The 25,112-nt window shown below is 38.9% G+C and overlaps 1 protein-coding gene across 2 annotated transcripts in view; it reads left to right on the forward strand.

Annotated features, from left to right (window-relative positions):
* The window catches only part of LOC139721664 (alpha-N-acetylgalactosaminide alpha-2,6-sialyltransferase 5-like), a 71,490-nt gene extending 48,786 nt beyond the window's left edge, over positions 1–22,704 (forward strand). For both annotated transcript variants that reach the window (XM_071632994.1, XM_071632993.1), the window contains 2 exons: positions 10,398–10,505; positions 18,352–22,704. In XM_071632994.1, coding sequence (XP_071489095.1) covers positions 10,398–10,505; positions 18,352–18,676 — 433 coding nt within the window. In that variant the 3' untranslated portion in view covers positions 18,677–22,704. The remainder of the gene's footprint in view (positions 1–10,397; positions 10,506–18,351) is intronic.
* Positions 22,705–25,112: the final 2,408 nt, after the last annotated feature.

A 25,112-nucleotide genomic window follows, 5' to 3' on the forward strand; every position in this document is an offset into this window, starting at 1 on the left:
TACAATGCAGTGTGAATGCACCTCTGGTGGGCAGGGCAGCCAAGATACATATTGCCTAAAAAAAAAAAATGATTTGTGGGGCAGCACTCTTGTCTTTGGCAGATTACAAGGAAATCAAAGTGTTTCTCCCTCACTGCACACCACTGGTGCCTACTTAGGCAAGCTGCCTTATGAATGAGTACACTAAATTCTCCGAACATGTCCACTGAGGTTGGAAATCTTGCCCCTCCCAGAAAATCGCTTCCAAGCATAACTTTGTTGGTAATACTCAAGCTTTAAAGGTTATACTAGATTTTTAGGCTCGCCATTTTCTTAACCACATTAAATCCCCCCCCCCCCCGAAAAAGAAGGAATAGTATCAAAAAAGCCTGCACCAAACCAACCACCAAAGCTGTTAAAGGTGGCATGATTTAGTGTTTATCAGTTATCGTGTTGACAACATTTTGTAAGGTCCTGTTTACCTTTGGGAGCAGTGATTTAAAAAATGTTCAAGATATCACATCTGATATATATGTGTAGGTCCATTGTATTGCAAAATACCCTACCATGTAAGATTTTCACAATAAAGCCTAAGATATATGGAGATATCAGTATTTTCCCATTCAGCCATTACTGTAGACGGTTTGGTCTGGAAACATTCTTAAATAATTATTGTTCACATTTTGTGTACTTTGAAATTCTTTTTACCATCAATTGTATGGATTCAAATTTTTACAGTGGTTGTTTCCATCCCTAACTCACATTTCAGAACTATTTTGAATCACTAATGCTGGGTTTTTGTTTCATCTGCAAATGGTAAATTATGCCTTTAAAGTCATCTTCAAGCTGACATGTCTTAAATGTATTTCATAATATTCCATTTACTGTTTGGTACTCGGCTTTATTTGACATTTGATAATGCTTGCATCTATTGGCAAGCTAACTGAGATGCTTTTATGCAAATATGGCTTTAAAGGATAAAGAATGTGTGGGCATTAGTGATACTGACTGTATTATTTCTATGTTTACTGCCAGAAAGTAGGCAAATTAATTGTATCATTCTTCTCTGCCACCTCCTCCAGAAACCAATGCTTGTCAGCATCAGGTTCAGTCTGTGTGCAAATGTTGATGCCATAAAATTCATTCCCACACTTCCTCCGTGCAGTACATAGAACAGGGTACGCATATTTGTGAACATACGGCATTTTCCCACATACCGTATGTTTAGGCAATGTGCATGATATGCTAACAATACAACCATATGGCAGAATAATGTGACTGTGAGTTATGAGAAGATCAAAGCTTTGGAATAGATTTGTCTTTTGGATTGATCTGTTCAAGTTCAACGCACAATTCCTTCTTCCATCTGTCTATCTGTCTGTCTGTCTGTCTGTTTCTTTTTCTGTCTTTTCATTTTTTTTCCCCTAATAATATCCATACAGGGTATCCTCATATAGTCTAACACCCCCTCCCCCCCCCCCCCCCCCCCGAAACTGGAGCAAAGTGTATGATAAAGCGAATGTTGCCTGTCACTATTGTGCTATGTTTCGCATGAAAGCTCACATTTTGGCAGAATTTACCTTTCTCTTCCTCATTGCACACTGTCCTTTTTTTTATCATTCTTTCTTTCTTTTCTGCTAGATATTTGCAGCCTTGAAGTTCATGTGTCCCGTTTGCAACCTTGGAATATTAGATTCCCTTTCATAAGCTGGTATATTGTACGGGTATAGGTAATCAAGACCTTTCCACCGAATAATCAAACTAGAAACTTCTTTTTGTGGAGAGGGAATACAAAAATGCCAATTAATTCATTCGGACCCCAAAATTCCAAAGGTCCATTATTCTTGTTGCAAAAGGGGAGCATATTCTCAAGTGACATGGGTTAGTTTTTCATTTTACTTCTTTTAAAAGCCTGTGGTGGAATACCATAAGATGTCATACACAATATTGAGAGACATTAATCTTCAAGCAAAAGGGATATTATGACCTTTAAAGTTTATGTCCAGGATAAACATACTGTACAAGCTGTGCATACAATTTTAAAGATGCAAACATCTTGTATTTACATACCTGAATGTATGTACATTTGTAGATGTTATTAAATGATTGATACTATGGTCGTAAGAACATGAAGGAAATGACATATATGTTGAGGGAGATTTGAGGAATACTAGGGAGTAATAAATGCTTACTGTAGGGCAGATACATGTAGGTATCATGTATAATGCAGCTTCTGTGGCTGCTCTATTTTTTTTTTCCTTTGCTTTCCTTGTTACTTAAGCCCTTTCTTCACTGTGACAGCATCATGGTAATGGGAGAAATATTGTGACCTGATAAATTTTCCCTTGTTGTCTTCGCAAAATTGGACCTAATGAACAGAATAGAATCAACCAAGCAGCATGGTATGTAGGTCAGGGTTTCATCAAAATTGGACCCAATACATTATGAATTTTTTGTTGTTGTTCTTGTTTGTTTTACACATTTTCACAGAACAGTTATTTAGCAGCCACTTGTGTAAATCACAAATACAGATGAGGTGATGCTGCCATAGCCTAATACATATACATGTATGTATTCTTGATCTGTTTGAATATGATTGCAACCAATATTACAGTCACTATCTTTATTGTACAGATGTATGTATCTCCAATTTTGGTATGAGTTTTTATTCCTCTTTCCATCTCTTTATGCTCATACAGGTCTGTAATGTAATAAGATTTTGTATGGAATAGCAATTCAATATATTTATCGAGATGATTCATGTCATAATAGTCCAAATTGAGTTATCATTTGTACTTGGGTAAGCGCATTATCTGATATTATGAAAGTCATGTATACTCGTGATTAAAAGCAGTAGATCGTTTCGTGGCATTGTCAAGTGACTGTGCTCGGTGTTGTGATCGTGACATCAAATAATAATCCATGTCTCCCCCGGCGGGATCTGGATATAGCACGCGGATGTCATAAATAAATCAATACGATGCGATCCTGAAATTCACCGTTTGATAGACCTGACCTTTGGAACAGGCTGGGAGAAGATGTGAGATCAAGAAGGAGATGCATATTGTAGAGGGACAAAAGAAACTGGGTGTACCTAACGTGGAACGAGTTGGGCGGTGAATAGTATGCACGAAGAATAGGGACAAGAATAGAGTGATGGAAATTATGTTGGCGTGGATGTTCTCAGAGAGCTGTGTTTAGGATTACATTCAACAAATTGTGAATCTGTGCCACGAGTGAGCACACCTTGCTCTGTACATGCATTTAGTGGATGAGGCTGCATCTGATCTCTAAAAGCTTTGTCGCAACAAAACGTGCTCTCAGCAGAAAAATTTGCATTGTAGTCATGATTGTAGGGAGCATGGATGATAAGGCGTCTCTAACACCCTGTCCTTTTACTTTAATCATGGCGGACTGATAGACTGGATGAAAGATATCTGCATATGAAGAAGTCACATGTACAGTACAATTTGTAGGAAAGAAAAAAAAATGCTTGTAGTGAGCCTAATGACATCAGTTTTTCCGTTGGAAAGAGACTCTGGACAAAGACATGCTGAAACTGGGAGGCTTTTTTTAAATACAAAATGTAGCTGAACTGTGGTCATATCTTATGTACCAGTAATAAATTTGATTTCCTCTTGCCAAACAGTTGAAAAGTGGCCAGTTTGGGCACCTAAAATCTTTGAATTTGAAATATTGGTGGCCTGAAAAATAAATGTAGTGGCCCAAAATAAAAGGAAAAAGAAAAATCTCTTTTGAATTTTAGCTGCCCGTTAGGGCAACCAAAAGATAGTCGTTATGGAAATTTGGTAGCCAGACATCAGTTTTTAGTGGCCCGTGGCCATCGGGCCACCGCTGATGTCAAGCCCTGACATGGTAGGATTCAGCAGTTTTCATACATTGGGTGTTGTTCAAAAAATCTGGAATGGAACAACAGTGTTAATTGAATATTGTGCGTAGTATGTCTTTCATGCTTCATCTATGAAAAATAATCATAGTGGAAAAATAAATCACTTTGAAGTCTTGAGGACAAGCTATGCAACAGCTGAGTCCTCTATGCAAGATTGATTAGTCTTTGTAGATATTACACAAATGGTCTAAGTATGCAAAGTTTGTCCTTTGGGACCAGCGTGCAATGAAACATTGAGGACATGATGATGTTAAAGAATTCCCCAAGACATAGAGTGGGTGTATTGTACACGTAGGTGATGATCAGAGCAGGGAGGTGGGCTAACCCTAACCCTAACCCTCTCTTCCCACCTCCCTTATCAGAGTACATGCATGTTGGCAGGGTAGCATGTGCTGTACACACCTTTCAAACCATCATCTGTCACCATTTAATGTGTGCCAGTAATCTGTCTTTATATGAGGCTTACCAGGGTGACTTTCTTGTCATTTATTTATTTATTTTTGCAGTCATTTATTTTCATTCTATTTATATGCCTTTTTATTCATTTATTTATCAATTGATTTAGTTATGTATTTATTCATTAAGTTTTTGCTTGAAAGAGACCTTAGGATTTTGTACTGGAACATTTTTCTGAGATGTATGCTAGTAAAACTCTTATAAGAATTCCTCAGCTAAGAATCTTTTTTTCTAGAGGGAATCTTCATAATTCTTTTTTTTTTCATATAGATTATATACATATTATATATATATATTTTTTTTTTTTTTTTTGGGGGGGGGGTTTGAGAAAAGATAGCTCCTTGGACTGTAAGCTTAAAAGTCTCTATGTTTTTACAGTCTATTTTCTTTTTTCAGTGGTGCACAATTTATTCCATTGAGTTTATGCTATCAATGATTCCTTTCTGTAAGCAGAAGTATTCTGAGCCGCACAGACTACAAAAGCGTTACAATTTTGCTTTACCCAGGTTACACGAAGTAAGACTAAATAAAAAAACCACAAAACAGATAACATGTATTTTAATCTCATAATCCATCAAAACCTTGAAAATTGCAATCATGTGAAACCAGACTTAAGGCCATCTATGTGGTAAGCAATCAATTATTACATAATTTTAAGACCCTGTGACAGAAGGCTTTTATTGTTGTTGTTTTTCTCTCGTTATTTCCGTAGTCACTGAGACAAGACGCCTGTATTGAAATCAAACAAAAGTCCTACACATGTTATTTCCTGCTCACATCTTCCTACATTGTACCCCAGTGATTTCAGACAGCACAATGACCTGGGACTTTTTTCAGGTCTACCAGAGGACTTTTCCATGTAACACACTGACTTTCATGCCACATACAATTGTTAGTGCGTTGTAGATGGATGGAAATGCCGGCAGATAGAGGATCAACAAAAAGATCGGTGTGATCCATAACTGATGTCATACATTTAATTTTTTACGTACATGTTTTCGAAAATTTCATCTCTTTTAATAGTGTTAATGGACATAGGTATGTTGATTGTGTGTCTATGAGACACTTTTATTTTTCTATCCACAATTCACAATTCAACATTACTTTGTTTGGGTGTGGTCGTGTTTGTTGACAACGAGTTCTGACGTAGATTGAACGATTAGCAAAGTCTGTGCTAGATATTTATTCCCCCCATCTCTGCCTTGTATTACTGGCTATTACTTTACCTTGCTGACCTTGCAGGCATCAAAAGCTGAGAAAAATACAAAACAAGATGTTTTGGTTGAGAAATTAGTACACATGGCTGTTTGCTTTAAAAAAAAGAAACTTAAATGTTAAAATGTTTAAAGCTTAAAGGCCTAGTAGTGTGGGGAAACGTGAGTGATCCTGTTGAATAAGCCAGTTCGTAATTAGCTCATGTACACATTGGGACAAATGACCTTTCTTTTTTCTCAGTTGGTTAGGCACTTCACTCGTTTTCAAAGTGGCATAATGCATAGCTCGCACGACGTAACAATTTATGGAATTCATGTTCATACAAAGAATTAACTTGTGTTGAGATCAGGTGATGAGAATGCTCTATCTGTTGACAATTTAGCAGGCATCCATTTCATTGTTTTGTGAATAACAATCAATTTCCTTTTATATTGCAAAATACCATTCTTGCTGTCAGGTGGATGTGCTGGCAAGCACCATTTAGATAAGGATCACATGAATAATCAGCGCATCACAGATGCTTATCTCATTGGATTTACAAACCAAAATGCCTATTGGTACAAATGACCTTTTTCTGCTCAAGCGCAAATTGGAATTACGAACTGGTCTATTGATCTCCATTCGCTGCTCATCGGGATACATTTGAAACCATGAATAGGGTCCGTCAGCCAGTGGTGGTGAATGTGTGCATCGAAGCGCATGCTCAACGGTTATGGTCACCCCCAGTCAAGGTTCTTCGGCTGTGTGTGTACAGATAGTGATAGAGCTGTACACAATGAAAGTAATATACACTGTAGTATTGGTTGAGGTGAGGATTCAGCTTTTAATTTTTTTTTTTGGTGAAATACTTAGAAACCATTTTATGACATGTTAAAGAGCATACGATTCTAAAAAGAATTCAAAGTTTTTAATTCTTTTAGTGAAAATTGGTTTTGAAATGGCTGAGATATCCCAAAACAAAGTGAAGCAAACCGATCCTAATAAAAGTGGATCCCACCTTTTATTATGATTACTTTGATTCGGATGTTGCAGCCATTTCACAACCAATTTCAATCAAATAAACTTTGAATTCCTCTTAGAATTACATGCTCTTTCAAATTTCACGAGAGGTTTCTCATTATCTCAAATAAAAGTCTGAGAATATTTTAAAATCCAAAACTTCTATTGTTATGAAGCATGTCACTGTCATGAATTAGACCTGATAGCATATCTAACATACTTGACGGCATCTGAAGTACAAAGCTGATAGCATCAAAACTTCACGCAGTGGCCTGTAGGTTTCTTCCAGTTTCTGTCTGAGACGAGGCTGCATATTGGCACTGGTCCGACGGTCCAGGACCAGTAGAAATCACTGTCGGACCACTAACTTTTTCTGGGATGGACCAGTAAAAAATGGAAGAACTGGGAACCTACTGGTCCGTCAGACAGGTCAGACCAATAGAAAAAAATGGGTTAGTGTGCGGCCCTGTCTTGGGTCTAATAGATAAAGAGGGGAAGTACAGCATAATGATCACATATCATCAGATAGCATAGGATCTGAGAAAACTTGTTGAAAGCAAATCAAAAATTCAATGCTCATTGACTTGATAAGACTTTCAGAGTGACAGTTTGGATGTGGAGCAACTACACCTGCTGACAGGCCGAACATTGTGGAGGTTCTTGATAAAAGATGACAACTCAAACAATACATCGGTGGGCATAATACACTATGCCATTTGTGGGTGTGGTGTTGTAGTACTAGTATGGGCTTGTCAGATGGAAAACCAAGGTAAATATTGGGACACAAAGAAAGAAAATGGAAGATTCAAGGATTTTCTTTTCAGTTCTCGCTGTAAAAGCCATACTGGAACTGAACCAAAGCGGCAGTTCCATGCCGTTAATGTCTACACATAAACATGAGTTGAATGAAGCATGTAAATTGGTGAAAATTCGAGAGATTTGACAGCGATGAGGAAGCGGCATGCTTCAAAATTTAATCAAACATTGGCTCAGTACATATTGGTACCCAAAGTGATATTTTTTTTTACCACAAATCACTTATTTTTTCATGTGATATTTCAAAATTAATTACCATTTTATCTTTTATGATGAGAATTATAGCCCACCTTTCCTTTTTTTCTCTCTCTATCATAGGGATGAGTGCAAAATTATACCGGTACATAATGTAAACTTTTAAGTATGCGAATATCTTGATATGATGAACAGTTGTTTTAGAAGACAGTATTGTATTCTTTTTAAAAGATATCATATGCAAAATAAGTCATGAAGCAATGACTTCATCAGTTCATTGATTTACTTTAAAAAGGTTCAAAAAGTCTTGAAATCTTTAACAGTGTCTTGTGACCTGTTACAAACAAATAAAAAAAGATCTTCCATCAAAATTTAGTAATTGGCGTGGCACTGGAAAATCAAATTCGATGAGCATTATATGAAGTGCCCCTTAAACTCTGACAATGAAACAACATTAACGAGTTAGACACGTGGTATTCATGCACAAGCTGATATCAAAGCCACGTTCAGACAAACTGGTAGATAAAAAAAACAAGAAAAGAAAAGGCTTTCCTGATCAGGCCATGACCCTTTGATATCATGTCTGAAAATGGAAAGACTCTAAACAACAGTGTGAAGAGCAATGCAAAAAGACAGATGCCCCATGTTTTCACTTTCCACCCAGACTTGTTTGTTCGGATCACCCATAGCAGTGCTCTTCCGTCACTATCAAAGCCCATGTTGGTAAACCTGCTAGATGATCAAATGGCTGTGTTTGGATCCGCGACAGTTGATTGCAACTATGTCTGATGGGTGCAAACAAACTCATCCATATTTCTGAAGGTCAGAGTTGGAGGAGATAAAAACGAGCCATTTTTGTGTCATTTCCCATCTGTGTAGGATTGAAAGTTTATTTTTATACACGTAGGCCATTGCATGCTGGTCGTGGATTTTGCGATGCATACTTTGTAAATTTGTGTAGCCACCCTTGAGACCAGCAGTGGTTTGAGAGAACCTTCACTCGTGCTGTAAATAGTAGACAGTATAAAATAAGATGCAAAAAGTGTCAGATTTAGGCATGAAATAGATTCTCTATACCATCATAAGTTATACCTTTGTGATAGGAGCTATTGGAGTTTGATTGAATAAGCTTTTGTTAACTTCAGAAATGACTGAAATTTGAAATCTTAAAAATCTTAAAATCAAGCTCTTGACAGGATATTGTCATGCTTAAATCGATCAGTGAAAGATTTACTAGTAAAATAATTGGAAATAGTTTCTACATTTTTAAGAGTGTAAATCACAATTGTACTACAGAGTGTACATTCATACGTAGTTTACTGTGCACTGTATAAAGTACATACATACATGTCCTTTGATTTGCTGTGTATTGACTATCTTCTTTTGATCCACCTAGTAGAGTCATGAAGAACATATGTCTTTCAAAGCAGTTGAAACTCTTGTCCATTTTGCACAAAACAGAACTGGGAAAAACAACAACATTGTGTTCAGTGTAGTATTATGTGAGTGAAGCCATTGTTGATTCGTCTATTTGCACTAAATTCAGGAAAGGTGGAGATTTCGTTTGAGGGGTACTTCCCCTTTTTTTCATCAACTGTTACAATTTAGAAATTTCATACATTCTTGTACCGTCGCCCTTCAGTGCCTGATGCAACAGACTTGAAGTTCACTGTAATTAGCAAGTGAATATCAAAAGAAGTTCAACTGTCAAAGGAGCTTTGTTGCTTTAAAACCTTCTTGTGGTCACTCAGAGTTCTTGTGTATTTCTTCATACATAGAGTCTAGTCTCATATCTTCCTTGTCATTATTCCAACGGATTGACAAATTGCTCTACATTCACATACAGATACATGGTAGTACATGTATTAGCACCAATAACTGTAGAACTAGATATTTTCACAAATTTTGCGAGGAGCCAAGATTCGCAAAGATTCACAAAATTAAAATGAACAACAAAGTTTTTGTCTATACACAATGCATTGAATCCCATTCACCAATTCACAAGAGTTTCATGCTGCCAAAAAGGGTGTCAGCTTCAATTCGCGAATGTTTCTGGTGTTACAGTACAGTGCTCTCCGCATAATCAGGTACTGCTTAATCGGGTACTCCGCTTAATTGACTTAAAAAGTGAAAAACAGTTCCCGATGCATGATATATTTACCGGATAATCGGGTAGGCATTCCGGATAAGCAGGTAGGAATTTTCCAGATTAACCCGATATATTCCCATAGTTTCCTGCAGAAACCCTTTGAAATTTGTGTAAATATAAATAATGAAGAAACTGTGAGGTGCTGAAAGTCAGTAGAGAGCTTAGGTTCACGGTCTAACACGATTATGTGCAGTGTACGACTGATTGGCCGTATGACTGGTACAAGTAGACGCATTTTTGCATGTCGTATAACCCTCATGTGGCTTGATGAGGACTCGGGGGCTGCAAGCAGATTGCTGATGTTTGCAAAATTACACTGCAGATACTTTAAACTAAGGCTGTTGTGTGACTTTAGATGAGCTGTGGCTGTAAGTGACATACCATGCTGTGTGTCTGACACAGAGAGGTGTGTCATTACATGTAGTATGTGGTATCTGCGTAGTGAATGGATGAACATGCTTTCTGGTTAATTGGTTACTCCGCTTAATCGGGTAAAAAAATGCTCTGCTGGACACTACCCAATTAAGCGGAGAGTACTGTATTCACTGTTTTGGTTGCAGCCATGTGGTAACAAAAAATGTTAGCATGCATACTCGGACTGGACTCAGTTGCATTAGAAAGCAACTCAACACAGAAATTCATTAATTTGCATCTTTTCTGTCTGTTTCTAACTTGCAGGAGACAAGCAAGAACTTGGTTATCAACGGGGTGGTACACAATGTTGCTTGCTATGGACGTGTGTGACGAAATTAATGTCTATGGCATGGTCAGCGAAGATTATTGCAAGTAAGTATAGTAAATTGATTCACCGTATTATGACTGAAAACCAGTTCTCAACATTTACAATGTATTGAGCACATTATTTATGTGCAATTCATGATTATGATAAGGTGAAAGGGGCTTCTGAATATCCACCTAAAGAATTGTTTGATGAATAGGTTTTGTCATTAGAACAAGTGGCTAGCCACATCATTGGACATTTTCAGTAGTGTCACTGTTGATGTAATTATTATTATCTAATATCATCATACTGCTTTTTGTTCTGTCACTTATTGCTGCTGCTGTGGCTGCTACTGCTGCTATAGTGTCTAATGTAGTGTTGACCAGTGTTTGGATCAGTTAAATAATTTGTGAATTGAATGCTCAGTTCCATGATTATTAGGAAAACACTAACTAGTAAACATTATGATTGACATACTTAGAAATGACTGAAGTTCACTGATTTACACTGAAGGGCTGGTGTGAAAATCAATCGTATTAAAAAAAAAATCAACTTTTATAGCAAATGAGATTGCTTTAACCCACTTTTAATGGCAAATGTAATCTGTGGAGAATGTTTTAAAGTTTGATTAGATATGGCATAGAAAGGTAAACCGAAGATGTGTATTCTCTCTGTGCAGTGTTGATAGTGCCAATAAAATGCAGTCTACTCGCCACTTTACAATAATTATGAATACTTCAGAAGTCGGGAAAGTGACATTGCCATATTTGCATAATCATCTGGCGTCAGAGTGCAATGACCCTGTCCTTTTTCTAGAGGCACGTCCAATGTGTTCTCAATTAATTGCTTTTCCTCCTTGTGTTGGCACAGACATTTCCAGTTCCTGTCACTTGCTTGACATGATAAAGTTATCTAAGTTGCTCTTTTCCCCATACGTCCGTTACATGTGTCATGTTTTAATTGCAGTTTTGATCACCAGCTTCTAAACATGATAAGTTAGATATGAACAGGCCACCATTACAATGTTGTTGGGTTTGTTTGTTTTTTTTTCTATTGGGGGGGGGGGGGGAGGAGGGGGTTGTTGCTATTGATATGTTAGTATCTTAATTGGACTGATGTTTATGCATTGAAGCCAACCGATGTGCACTATTATTTATGATCTCTATAGTGCAGTGCCTTCAACTCTGACACACTAACAAAAACAAGGAGGTGAAAAATGTTGGCAATGTCCTTTTGCTAAGTTGTCAAGTTGTCCTTTGAGGTTGTGAAGTATTATAAGGTATACATGTAGCCAGAGAGAGAGATAATTGCATTTCAGTCAACAACAGCTTACGCTCTGTATGCAGAGTGCTTGCGCAGCGCAGAGTTAACTCCGCGCTATTGCTCGCCAAGTCCAATCCACCAAATTAATTTTTGATGACCCCGCCGTGACATCATGTTGCACCGTCGCATTTTCAGCACGCTCTCTCTCTCTCCGCGTCTTCAGACGGCGGTGTGAGGGGCCGCAGCTCTGAATATTTCAGAACATGATGAACAGTAGTTGGAGGCTTTGCCCTCGGATTCCTGGTAGACTCAGGAAGAGCATCGTTAGAGGGCTGCGCAGGAGATTAGATGAAAATGTATTGTATCTGTGTTAAACGTGATTAGATATGCGGGCAGGATCTTAAGAGTGACTCATTTGTGCTCTTCGTTTGATGTGGCAGTGTGACATTTACGCAAATGTAGCCTGATATAATCACCCCAGCTACTTGATTACATCCTCATATCCTCCCCATCTCCCTATTCTTCTTGTCTCCCAGCCCAGCAGCTTCTAGCCCCATCCCACCCCACCCCCCCCCCCCCCCGCAAAAAAACCACCCAATACATACAGTGTACGTACACCCTCTTTCCTTCCCTGCTCCATCTAAATCCCTACCCATTCCCCTCCCCCCCCAAAAAAAAAAAAAAAATTAAAAAAAATAAAAGATAATAAATATCAAAACCAGAAACCAACATCAGAAATTCTCATGAGTGTAAGATGTTGTACAGTGTGTGTATTATTTGTACTCATAATACCTTTGCGTTTCTGCCAGGGGAAAAAAAAATATGTGTGTTTTTATGGAGGTACTTGAATTCATGCATCATTTTACAGGCAACGACCATCTCTTGACTTGGTCGCGACTAGAGATGTCGCGGAGACATCTCAAAGAGCATCTGGGAGGCTGGAAAAAGTCTCTGAAAAAAAGAAAAATTAATATGTTCCATTCTCACACAACTCCCCAGAGACCAGGGGATTCGTTTCATGAAGTCATCACGTAAAAGTCTTTACATAAATCTCAAAAATGGCCAAAGTCACTCTTATGTAGCCGTGAGAGGCTCTCAGAGAGAAGTGAAATCCATTTCATGATGTCTCTTGTAAAATGTGTCTTATGAGCGAAAAGTCTCTCATAAGACCTTCCTGTGAAATGGACCCCAGGCTAGGCTCCAGGGGACATCGCAGAGATGTCTCTGCCTCCACTTCAGGAGCAGGAAGACTGGAGTTACCATCAGGTCGTCACCCAGCTAGTGAGATACACACTTTAGTCTTTGAGATTAGGACTGTTGTGTGTACCAAATTGCTATGAGTTACCCTTGCGTGATTTATCCACATATTTGCTTTGCTGAGGAAGCCATAGCAAACATACAGCAAAGTGTTTCACTTTTCTTCTCTCATTCCTCCGTTTCAAATGGTGGAACCCACACAATCATTACCCAAAGAGGAGGCCCCTGTGTTCCTTGGTGGTGCATTCTCTGGCATGTGTTTGCCACTAATGCTATCAGTATCCTTGCTCTCTGTTCAGATGTAAGCCAGTTTATACCAAAACTCGATAAAGAAACAAAGTATAAAGAATCATCGTATAGCAAACAGACCTTTCAAATGCTAATCTCAACCATTCTGGAAAAGGTCATATAGATGCACAGTTTCCCTCTGCGCATGTTGTTATGGTCATGATGTCGCCACTGGTGAGAGGAATAGGGTCATCTTTCGTCCTCGCTCACATTAAGCCCCGCCTAGTTATACCGTTCTATGGTCACCATACACGTACGTTCAGACACCTATGAACATGATGGAATGCTGATTCGTTATCGAGTTCTAGTTCGAAACGATGCTCTGACTGTCATTTTGTTATACATAATTTCGTTAGTCAGCGTTCAGACATATAAATTGTTTGCGTCTGAACACCCTGTTGTATTACACACCAGTGATGCCTCTGCCACGAATACCACCAGTATCGTAATATCGCACACCAGTAATGCCTCCCTGGCATCCCGAACACATGGCTGGCATCCCGAACACATGGCTGGCCACCACATGGCAAGCACGCACACAGAGTCAACCTCCCATCTTTATTCACACAGAGAAGTGATGTGGGAGGAGCCAGCTTCTGTCAGGGATGTCTGCCATCCCACAGCCAACCTTGGGAATGTTTTCTGATCAGAGGTAGTGGAAACCCTGTGCTCTGTGTACCAGACACAAAATGAGAGCATCAAGGGCGATTGCATCTGGGCTCTGGGCTTAGTGTCCTCCCTGCTCTCACAAGATCTCCACGTAATATTTTCCAACCCTCAACAAGATGAGAAGATGATGACTTCTGGCATCGCAAGAGCCCCCAAAATGTCAAATTCGAGCTCAAAATACCAGTAGATGTGACCGTTAGCGAGAGCATTCCACGAAATTTAGATTGGCTTCCAGAACATGTTGTAAGGAGATGTGCGTAGTCAGTGCATAATGCACAAAAATGTCCCATATTACATATGGGTATTTGCAAACTGATCACTCATATTTTATTGTCAATTGTATCTTGAGTGTGCTTGAAACAAAATGAAAGAGAGATACTTTATAGCAAGATATTTTCACTTCATGAAATTTTTGCGAATTGGTGCTGACAGCCTTTTTCGCGGCATGAAAATTTTGCAGATTGCCACTGGCATTCTATGCATGCAGTGGAGACAAGAACATTAGCATGCATTTTAATTTTGTGAATCTTGGCTCATGTTATTCGCCAAACTAACGCGCACATGAAAATTTCTGGCTTTGCAGGAGGGTAGAAAACTAGCGGTAGATACAAGAGAAGAGGAAACCCATGACAACGATAAATAGAGCATACTTTGCATATATACCAGAGGATCAAACTTTTCGGAATATATTTCTGCCGTACTGTATATACCTGGTACATATCATTATCACATAGAATTGCAGTAGGTACAATGTAAATGGCAGATATTTTGAAATATAATGCAACAGTGAAGTGTTAGAGGTGATTCAGTCATACAGTGCCATTCAACTTTGCTCAAATATTTTCAGCAAATGAGGTACCAGTTCTTTGTTGCAAATGGAGAAGGAAGATGAACTGAATAAAAAAACTGAACAGAACTTACAAAGACTAGAAAAACCCCAAGTCCGTCACTGTTCAAGGTGCAGCTTGAAGATATGGCACAGTTTGTTTGCCATGTAATAAACCCATAATGATTTATAGCTCTTGGAATTATTTTTTTCCGAGACTATTGACCATCAAAGAAGAATTAAATTAAATTCCATTGGTTCGGGTCTTGTCAAGTGTTTGCTCTCAATAGAAACTGTGCTGTAATTCAAAATCTCCATGATAAGGTCAGTAATGCAGATAATATTTTCGTGCAAATAATATTCCCCTCATCAAATGTGGACTCTGGATTTGCATATATATATTAGTCATGGTTTGTGAGAATTGTCATCAGCTTGGAACTTTCAGTGATATGGCCGTAGTTTAGTGTGATCTACTGTGAAGAGGTACTAACAGGTACTAGCTCGCCTAGTACAGTATACGCCATATATTTCGCGAGTCTAAATTTTCACGAATCTGGATTTCCCGACGATTTTGCGAGTGGTTAAATTCTCGATCGTGGAGTCCCGTGCTGAATGGAGAAGTGTACACGCGTACGTCACATCCACATCCGGATCGGAGTCGATATTTTCGCATGTCTTCAATTTCGCGAATAGCACCTGACTCACGAAATTCGCGAAAATAAAAAGCTTGCGAAATATTCGGCGCTTACAATACCTCCTTGCAGCGTCTATTAGAATAAGTGTTCAGTAAGTAATGGAAGAAGAGAATGGTATGAGAACAAAGTGTCACAGTAGGAATGATGCAGTATAATTGCAGGTACTGCTTTATATGACCCCATGGGTCAAAACCTTAATGATATTGTACATATTTGAAGATGTGTGTACCATGATAATAATGCGGGCATTTGCCATACACAAAGTTTAGTAGAACTGTGCTTTCCCTTCCACTTGCATTTCATACATTGTACACAATAATCTCTCCTTCCTGATGAATTTTGAATTGCACAATGATAGAGCACAAGTGTAGTTTTCAGAAAACTGCTTGGAAAATTCAGCAAATTGTCACTTTATGGCATCATGATTGCTTGAATAGCAAGGTGACAATAAATGAAATGAAATGACATATCACAGTTAAAATATGATATTTCTATGAGAGAATAGTTGGAAAATGATTATCACTGTGTTATGGCATGATAGTGCAGTACAGAGTAAATGTATTCATGCATTCAGGCTATGTTAAAGCTATAGCGGGATGTATGAATCATATGCATATAATAGAGGTTGTGTACCAGCCATGGGTTGGGTCGGCCTTTGCATATTTTTGTTGTTGCTTTATTTGAAAATCATGTTACTTATTTATGCACGAGCGAAAGATATCCGTTCTGGACTTTGGTATTTGCTCGATGGCCGACGTTTAGATCCCATGTATGCTTTAAGACAGTAAACACATTGTCGTGCTAGACTTGCGCTGAGAGGAGAGCGTGGATTACTTTGATATTCTATGCATGAACATAAAAATGCAAGGCTGTACTGTGATTCAGCCTAATACCGTATGCTCATTATTCATGTAGGCCACGAGTGCCGTCATAGATATTTAAGGTCATCTCAATATTAAGCCAACACCGTAGTTGTACATTGTACTGTGCACCCTACTGCATCAACCTGCCATTGTGGATTGTTGATTACTTGGGTAATTTCGAGTAGCAATGAGCCGTCAAGTTTCCTACTTAAGAATATCATATTTCTTGCAGTCTTACTCTCTCTCTCTCTCTCAATAAATCTATCAGGGCTCATCATTAGCAGTGGCCTGATGGACTGCGGCCACTAAAAATTGAATGTCAGGCTACCAAATTTGTATAGCGGTTATATTTTGGTGGCCCGTTTGGCAACTGAGAAGTCCAAATTGAATTTTGTATTTTTTTTTTTTATTTTGGACCACTACATTATTATTATTATTTTTTTTTTATTTTTTTTTTTTTGGGGGGGGGGGGGGGGGCACCATAATTTCAAATTCAAAGATTTCAGTGGCCCAAACGGCCCACCTGACAGAAATGTGAAAGTGTCAAGTCCTGTACATATATACATATAGATATATATGTAGCCATATATACAATACATGCATACTTATATATAATCATATAAAGTATTTATTAAATTTCTCTGTCTCTTTTTCTCTGCATCTACCTTTGCCTACTGCTCTAGCCATATTTACCCTGTCTTCATCATATCCTAATAGAAGGGAACTGTGTGGGTGGTACTGATAAGGGAATATTTGTTGACATTATGATGGTCCCTCTGTAATTTACTCTGCAATCACGGCGTCTGGTCTTTCAGTTTTCGACATTCTTGGGACGTCTCCCAAATGGCAAGAGTGCTCGTGAGGACTTCTTTTACTGCACACATGTGAAATGAGATATGAAGGCTGATAGCAGCTGTGGTGTATGCACCCCCACATACTTATGAATTTATGTGACCACAAGCATTGGAAAGACAGAGTATAAGGAATTCACCTTACCAATGCATTCCCATGAGTGTGAAATCAAGCATAAAGAACATTCGTAATCAAGATTGACTGTTAATGCATGTCTGGTCACGATGTTTGTATTGTCCATGAAGAGACATACTTTGTTCTGCATATTATGGAGTGGGGGGGAATCCCAATTTTGATTTTGGTGGAATTAATTGAAAACTTTAAGGTTTTTAACAATATTGAATACTCCGCTGGTTCTCAGCTAATGACATTTTACTTGTCATGAAATACTGTGTACTCCATTTATTGAATGATCGTGATATTTCCCAAACCAAGACGTGGGAGACAATTTCACCAGTGGCAGAATACGGAAATTAAAACCACACAGCATACGCATGTAAGACAGAGAATAAATGTTATTGCTTTTCAAGAAGCAACAGTTAGTGATTTCCTGCTTTGAAGTTGTTTTTCAGGAGCTTGGCATTTGTGTTATGGAAGGCACAATTTATTTTGGCACGGTCTTGATCTCTGTGAATATCAGTTGACTTCTTTGGAATATGAAACTAACAAAACATGTTGACATATAATGCATGTGTGTGGTCTATTCAATACCAGTTCTTAAAAGATCAACTGAATATCAAATTACCTGTGAAATTTATGAAAATGGAAATATGATGATAGATACCATAAAGCCAGAACATTTGTGGCATGAAGCATTTGCAAATTAACGCAGATAGCTGTTTTCGTGGCATGAAACTTTCACGAATTGCCGCTTGCATTCAGTTCATTGTATAGACAAAAACTTTGGCACACATTTTGCTTTTGCGAATCTTGGTTCCTCGAAAGAATTTGCAGAAGTTTCATGCACATAAAAGTGACTGGTTTGATAGCATGTGGTGTATTCAGTACGAGCTCTGGAAAGAGCAAATGTTTCTTTAATCTTCTCATTGATAACCCTAATGCTGCAAAGCATTTGGGAGATGATTTCAGACCACTAGTCCAGACTATCGAATGTATTTTTGTTTCCAAACAGTGTGGAATTAATCCTAGCTTTTAATCTTTTCTTTCTCTTGCCCCATTTCACCACCATCTCCTTCAGGGATCACCCATTAGAAAAGGTGCCTTACCACTACTACGACCCACTCTCCAAGCCGGAGTGCTCCTACTACCACACCAGCGAAGTCCGGCTGTCCAGCGGCCACCTCTTCATCACGGAGAAGGCCGTCTTCGCCCGCTGGTCGCACATCTACAACATCCACTTCCACCATCCCCAGTGGACACCTAGGCCGTACAGTGTCAGCGACACGTTGCGGACTCCATTCCTATTGCGCTATCACATAGCCAACAACCGACTCTTTTCGAGACATCCCCTGTGGAAGCTCTACTTCCACTTTGCCGGAATTTTCTACCCCTTGGTGCATTGACGCAAGTGATTCACAGTAGATAGGTCCCGTTCAGAATTCTATCGCCGATGGTATCTTTCTCATTTTGTGTGTTGAATTGTAACTTTTTAACAAATTCAGTTGTGCCAGCACCACGATGACACAGCGAATCTAAGTGAACAACACTGTGGAAAGCAATGCGTGTTTGCAAAGTGTCATGGTATGAAATATAGCGTGCATATTTGGAAGCGTGCACGTGGGAAGATGGTCAACCCATCGTGTGTTCGCGGCACCTGCTGCTTTGAGCCGGCCTGGGTTGAGGGACAGAGATGAGAGAAGAATATGGCGGGGGAAAAAAAAGCAAGGATGACGATATTCACCCCTCGCTGCAGGAGCTATCCGTCCAGGTTGACATGCTGTGGTCTGCTGTCCGTGCAACGCGGCGACGAGCGTGGACGTCAACTTCAGCCCTAGCCATCTGTTGCGTGCAACTGCCAACCAGGAGGAGCGGCGTGAGAAGAGGGCGATGTGTGGGGCGGGGCAGCATCCTCTGTCCGCAGAGAAGGGAGTTCCAGCAACAAAGCTTTCAATACTTAAGGGAAAGGGAGGGAGGGGGAAGCGTAGCACGGCATAGATAAGGATCAGCGTCACAGATCCGTGCAGCTGTAGATAATGGACAGCGTTCAGTGATTGTTGTTGGATTTTTTTTTTGTATATACATATATGTGTAAATCAGTGAGAGAGCAATGAATATGATATGCTTTGATGAGATGTTGCCGTGTGTGTAGTCGTGTAGGTGCTGAAGAAAATAGTCTCTGCCCTGCCAATGTATGTGCTGTTCAGAGCTCTCCAGGCTTCTAGCATGCCAAAATTGTCGTCGTTTCGGGGAGGAAGGGAAATGGGTACAATATCTTCCACTCCAGAAGCACAGTGAGCATTTCCCTCAGTCCCCCGGGACAGACTTACTCCTTTCACGGGATTAATCGATTTGTGATGTTGCAACCGAGACCCAGATATTGAGAAGTCGGTAACTCCAATTCACAACTTTGTGGTCTTGTATGTCAGAAACAAGACATTTAAGAGCCGATAGTTCTGACATTGACACCTTATGGGGGGATAAAAAAAATTCTTAAAGGAAATGGCTGATACTGTCATGGATGTAGGTAAAGTGTGCACTTCCTTGTAAATTTGATGCCGACATACATCAACTGAAGTCTGCACAAGCCATAAACTATGGGTCTTGTTTTTTAAAAGAAACATGAAAAAAAAATTGATGAAAAAGCACCATATTCATTATGCTGTTGATGCTGTCCTCATGATTTGAAGTAATTGTACAGATTGAAAGCATTTCAAAGAATTGTATAAATTTCTTCTAAGAATATATGTATATGATGTAATGAATTTCAAGAGATTGTATAAAGATCTCAAACCTTTTTCACTTCCAGTATAATCCTTCAGTAAGGTTGTGTCACATTAAAGGCACATTTTGAGGCTCTGTGTTTCGGAAGTCAATATTTTGTCCATTTTCCTGTTTAGTTTTCAGAGCATAATACAAGTCAGTCATGTCCCCTAAGTTTGTGGGGAAGCAAGGTAGCCAGAAGCTGGAAAACTTTGAAGACTCGGATCAAAGCAACAGTTGTAGCAACAGTTGCAGCAACGTTGGCAACATAGGATGGTGGTGCTGCTCTCCTTCTTTGCCGGGTGCAAAATCATCAACAAACTTGTCTGCCAGCACATATATTTAGGGCATGGGCATGATGCCTCGCTTGTATTGTAAGATTGCTGTGTGTATCAAAGACCATGACGGCCACTGTAGTGGTTCCCGAGTCTTTTCAGATATCCACAGAGATGTTAACATTCCAGTCCATGGAATGCGCACCGTACCAAGTACATGCCGATGTGAATAATTCAACTTTTTTTTTTTTTTTCCTATGTACGGTACACGATAGCATTAATTTGTTAAAAGCTGCTGGCTGAGAAAATTGCCTGATTCACATTGAATGTTGGAAGTTGAGGTTGATATTGAATTCAGATTTAGTAGGAGGCACATTTGAGGAAGGAGGGCTCTGTGTCAGTGAATGTAAAGGAGATGTTCATTGGGCGGATTCCTAGGAAGAGTGAAGAGTAAAGGGATTGTTTCATTGTCATAGGAATGTGGTAGAATTTTGTTACGTTTGCCAATGTTATTATTATTATTTTTTTCAATAGGCACAGGCAGGAGGAAAGCAGGTGCCGAGGGAGACACATATAAGATTACTTGCCAAGTTTTAATGCCAAGATATATATTCTTGTTATACAGGTATTAGAACTCCGTATATTCTCACTGTCTCCTTCTCTCTCTCTCTCTCTTTCTTTCTCTCTCTCTCTATGACTATGTTGTGTTCTAAGTGGTAGTTGACTAAATAAACCTATCATGTATGTTGTTGTGATTGTAAGTACATGTATTTTGTATCAAGGTATGCATCACATTGTGTGAAAACCCATGTGTGATGGTAGCCATTCTTTTTTTGGGGGGGGGGGGGCAGGAGAAGTGAGATACATACTCTGTAACTACAGACCTTTTCAAGAGAAAAAGAGAATATTCTAGAAAATATTCAAGGTATTCATAGTCACCTAGAACAGATCAGCATTGCACCTTTAGGAAAATACATTGGAGGTTGCATTGTTTTTCTTCCTTTACTTTGCCAAACACAAATTTGGGGGAAAGGTGTGTTATGTGATCCAATCAATGGTTCCATTTTTTCAATTATCAACCACAGAGTTTACGTCGTGCAACAGCTCACTCAATTTTCTTTTCTTTTTTTCTCCTTTTTTTTTTTTTTTGCACATTCAGAGATTTCATACGCTATTTGGATTCTATAAAAGATATCACAACTTACATCTACTTAGCATGACTGATGCCTAAAACCACTGATCTATAGTTTGCCAACTTTGGATTCTCAGGCTGTATAAAAGCACTTTCACATTTGGTCACATTAGCTTTGTAATACCATAAGCATGATTCTAAATCAAGATGATACCAACATTTAAAAAAATGAAACAAAAAGACGCTCTTGTGCATTGGTGAAATGGTAATATTGAAAACAGAAGAATCATTTTCTTCTTCAGAAATGGAGTGGCGAATCATATGACATGGATGATGCAGAATGACATTTGTAATGAACTTTGTAATGCTTGTTGTAAATAAGGGATCTTTGCACATATACGTGGGAAACAGTCGTAACCAGCAGTTTGAGTGAAATATAGTGACATTTTAGATTCAGGCAAAACGTTTCTTGATTACTGTCATTTTGTAGACTTAGATTTTGTGGGTGAAAAGTGATTTGCAAATTAGACTTTGTCTTCAGAGACCAGTAGTTAGAAAGTCAGAAAGTCATAACTGTAGATAGTCTGCAGATGAGTAAAAATGTGTCATCTCGAGTACAGGTGTTCAAATATTGAGTAGATGTAAGAAGTAGACCGGTAGGTGAATTTACAAGGATGTGTACTTCAAATATCAGTATATAGTGGTAGTATTTCATTTCAAAGAACCGCTGGCTAAAGACTAAATTTTGCAATTGGTTGTGGAATATCCCACTCTGTTTCCAAAATGCTGTCATTTGCTGAATGACAGTGAACTTCTAGGGATTTAAAGTTTGACCGGGGGTGTAATATCCATTAAAAGTAAGCGTACTGACACAGCTTTCCAAATGTGAGCATAATGTACAATTGGGTAGCTTCAACAGAAGCGAAATTATATGACGCAACATGGTTTAAAAGGGTATCGGGAGAAATGCATGCTGCCTTTTTGTAACATGGTCCTTTTTTCACCTAGGCTTACACGATGTCATCATGTACTGTATCAGCGTAAAAGAAAAAAAAAAATCAAAATTCAAATACGCGAGTGGAAAACTCTCTGCTTCTTAACCCTGAATGTGTTCCAGGTACTTAGATTTATAGTGTGTGCCAGCCTTTTTCATCAGCATTTACTGATCCGCCCAAAGTTGACCTAGTTGTAGTTAGTTGACCTAGTTAGTAAGCCCACTGAGGTATAGCAATGTGCCTCTGTTCAGGAGGAAGGCCATATGAAGTAACACCTAATCTCTATTTATTGACAGTTCATTTCCAGACATCTGTACCAATAGGCAAAGGAAGTACTCCGGCATGTGTACCAATTGTCGAGCAAGGCACTGTTAAGGTTAATGCAGGCGTTGATATGCATTGTTTTCCAGCTAATAGAAGCATACGCAGTTAAACCCATATTTGAAATAGAAGAAGAATCTGAATAGGATCATCGTCCTTGGGGATAAGATATGATATTGGCATTGCATGTGGGACAGAGCCAGCAGAAGACATCAGGGGCCTGTTGCATAAAACGTTTGCATAAAACAGTGTGCTGGATCAGTAGTTTGAATGATACCAGGAAATGGTTGACCTGACAGCTGCACACGTAAGAAATCTATTTCTGCTATCTTATTACTAGTCACAGGATTTGATATTATTATCACCCACTCTGAAAATGTATATGTCTCTCAAGATTATATCAACAGCCTTTTGCCACCCTCATTGAAAACTGCTTTGTGTACATGTGATTTTATGTTAGTTTATCTCTGACACTTATCCAGTTCTTGTCTTTTTTTGTAATGTTTATGCACTATGCTATCATTCTTTTGAAACTTAATGTTCCTAAAGAAGGCCAGATTCATTATCCGGAAAGGAATACATGCTGGTTTTGTGTTCTTCGGAACCAGTGTTTATCCAAGCATAGAAAGTTGCATATATAGCGAATTACCTGTAACTTTCTAATCCTCTCATTCCTAATAGCAGTACAGACAGAACATTCAAGCAGTGTATGGTAGGCCTTGATGTTTTGTATGTTACAAGGACTATTTGTCGTGATCACCATCCGTTATACTGTACTATTTGTTCAACAAGGCCGACGAACCAATTTGCGTGCTTCAACAAACACTGTGTTTTGTACAGATTAGCCACAAAGGCACTTTAATACCCGTCACATGCATTGAGCAGTTGCCCAGTGGGGCGAGTTGGGGAGAGAGGCTTTTGTAGTACTGTGTCTGATAAATATGTCGTGCTCCAGTTCTAGAACAAAGGTGGTCATTACTGAGATTTGTTTGTGTGTTTTGTTTTTTCTTTCATTGTGTTTTCTTTCATTGTCTTTCCATTTGTTGGGGGGGGGGGGGGGTTGTAAATGATCTGTTAATTCGAGGGCAGTTCAGTTTCCTCATACCTCTTCTGCACAACCACATTCCTGACTTCAGCCAGCCATGCGTCATTGGGAATAGAGAACAGCAGAGGGGGCTCCTGTCAGTTGTAACTTGGTGTGGGAAACAGAGCCCTCTATAGTCAGCAACATGTCAGGCATAGATACTTCCAGCACACAGGCCTGCTCTATACACTGTTTCAAGAAGAGAGTTTATGGAGGAAGGACATCATGATTTTTTTTTGGCCAAACTGTCTGTAAATTTAATTGGCATGGCCATCATAGTAATATGAAGGTTAACTTGCTGATACATTTTATTTTCATGTCCTGTTTAATATGATATGAAGATATGACATTTGGGTCTATGGAATTTATGTCAACGTGAGCTAGCTTGCACGTTATGTTTCATCGCAGCTGTGGAGCTGTGCAGTACTCTTGTATCAGTCCTCTCAAAAATTTTCCTACTCACGTGTACTCCCGAAGTAAATTCTGTCAACAGTTATGGTCAATGGTAACTCGTCAGCTCATATCCTGCAACCTGTATTGTAAAAATAAAATTTGTTCTTTTGTTTTTAAGTTGTGCTCATTTGCTTGATGTCTGCAAAGGCAACCCCCAACTTTTAAGAAGCCAAGCTCACCAATTCTGGGCATCTCTATAGGGAACCACATTTAAGTGTCACCATGCCTCATCTGCACGCAGCTTTGCTTTCAATATTTTGGATGCACTATCTTAAATCTCTATTACCGGTGGAAAGACATCATGATGTGTTTTGCTTGAAAGTGTCTCTTTCATTTAAACATCCTAAACAGTGTACACAGTGACAGTGGCATTTGGTTACAGTGCGTTACGTTTCCTCTGCTTGCATTACTTACATTCATGTGCAACACACATACGCACACACACATGTGTTTACAGGCATGGTGAAATTTAAAGAAGACACTTATTATTTTTTTTCTAAAATTGTATGAATCGCTCATAATGCATCAACATATTGTATCTGTAAATACATTGATGTACACTCTATATTGCAAGATCCTTTGCTGCATTTGTTCAAGATTATTAAAAGCAAGCAAACAAAATCATACACTCCTGAGGAAAGTCCAGCAAATTGTGAATACCAAATGTACTTATACTTTGCCAAGCGAATGTCGGGTATCAACAAATTTTTGATCTACGCATCATTTTTGAGATGTGTGTTGCAAGATACCAGTTACACATAGTAAAGTGACCATCGTTATAATGTAGATTTATGAAGCTACTTCTGCCAACCATTGAAA

This window comes from Diadema antillarum, unplaced genomic scaffold (genome assembly GCF_040938485.1).
Source record: "Diadema antillarum isolate AM-2024a unplaced genomic scaffold, OU_Dant_1.0 scf00000146, whole genome shotgun sequence".
NCBI classification, from domain to species: domain Eukaryota; kingdom Metazoa; phylum Echinodermata; class Echinoidea; order Diadematoida; family Diadematidae; genus Diadema; species Diadema antillarum.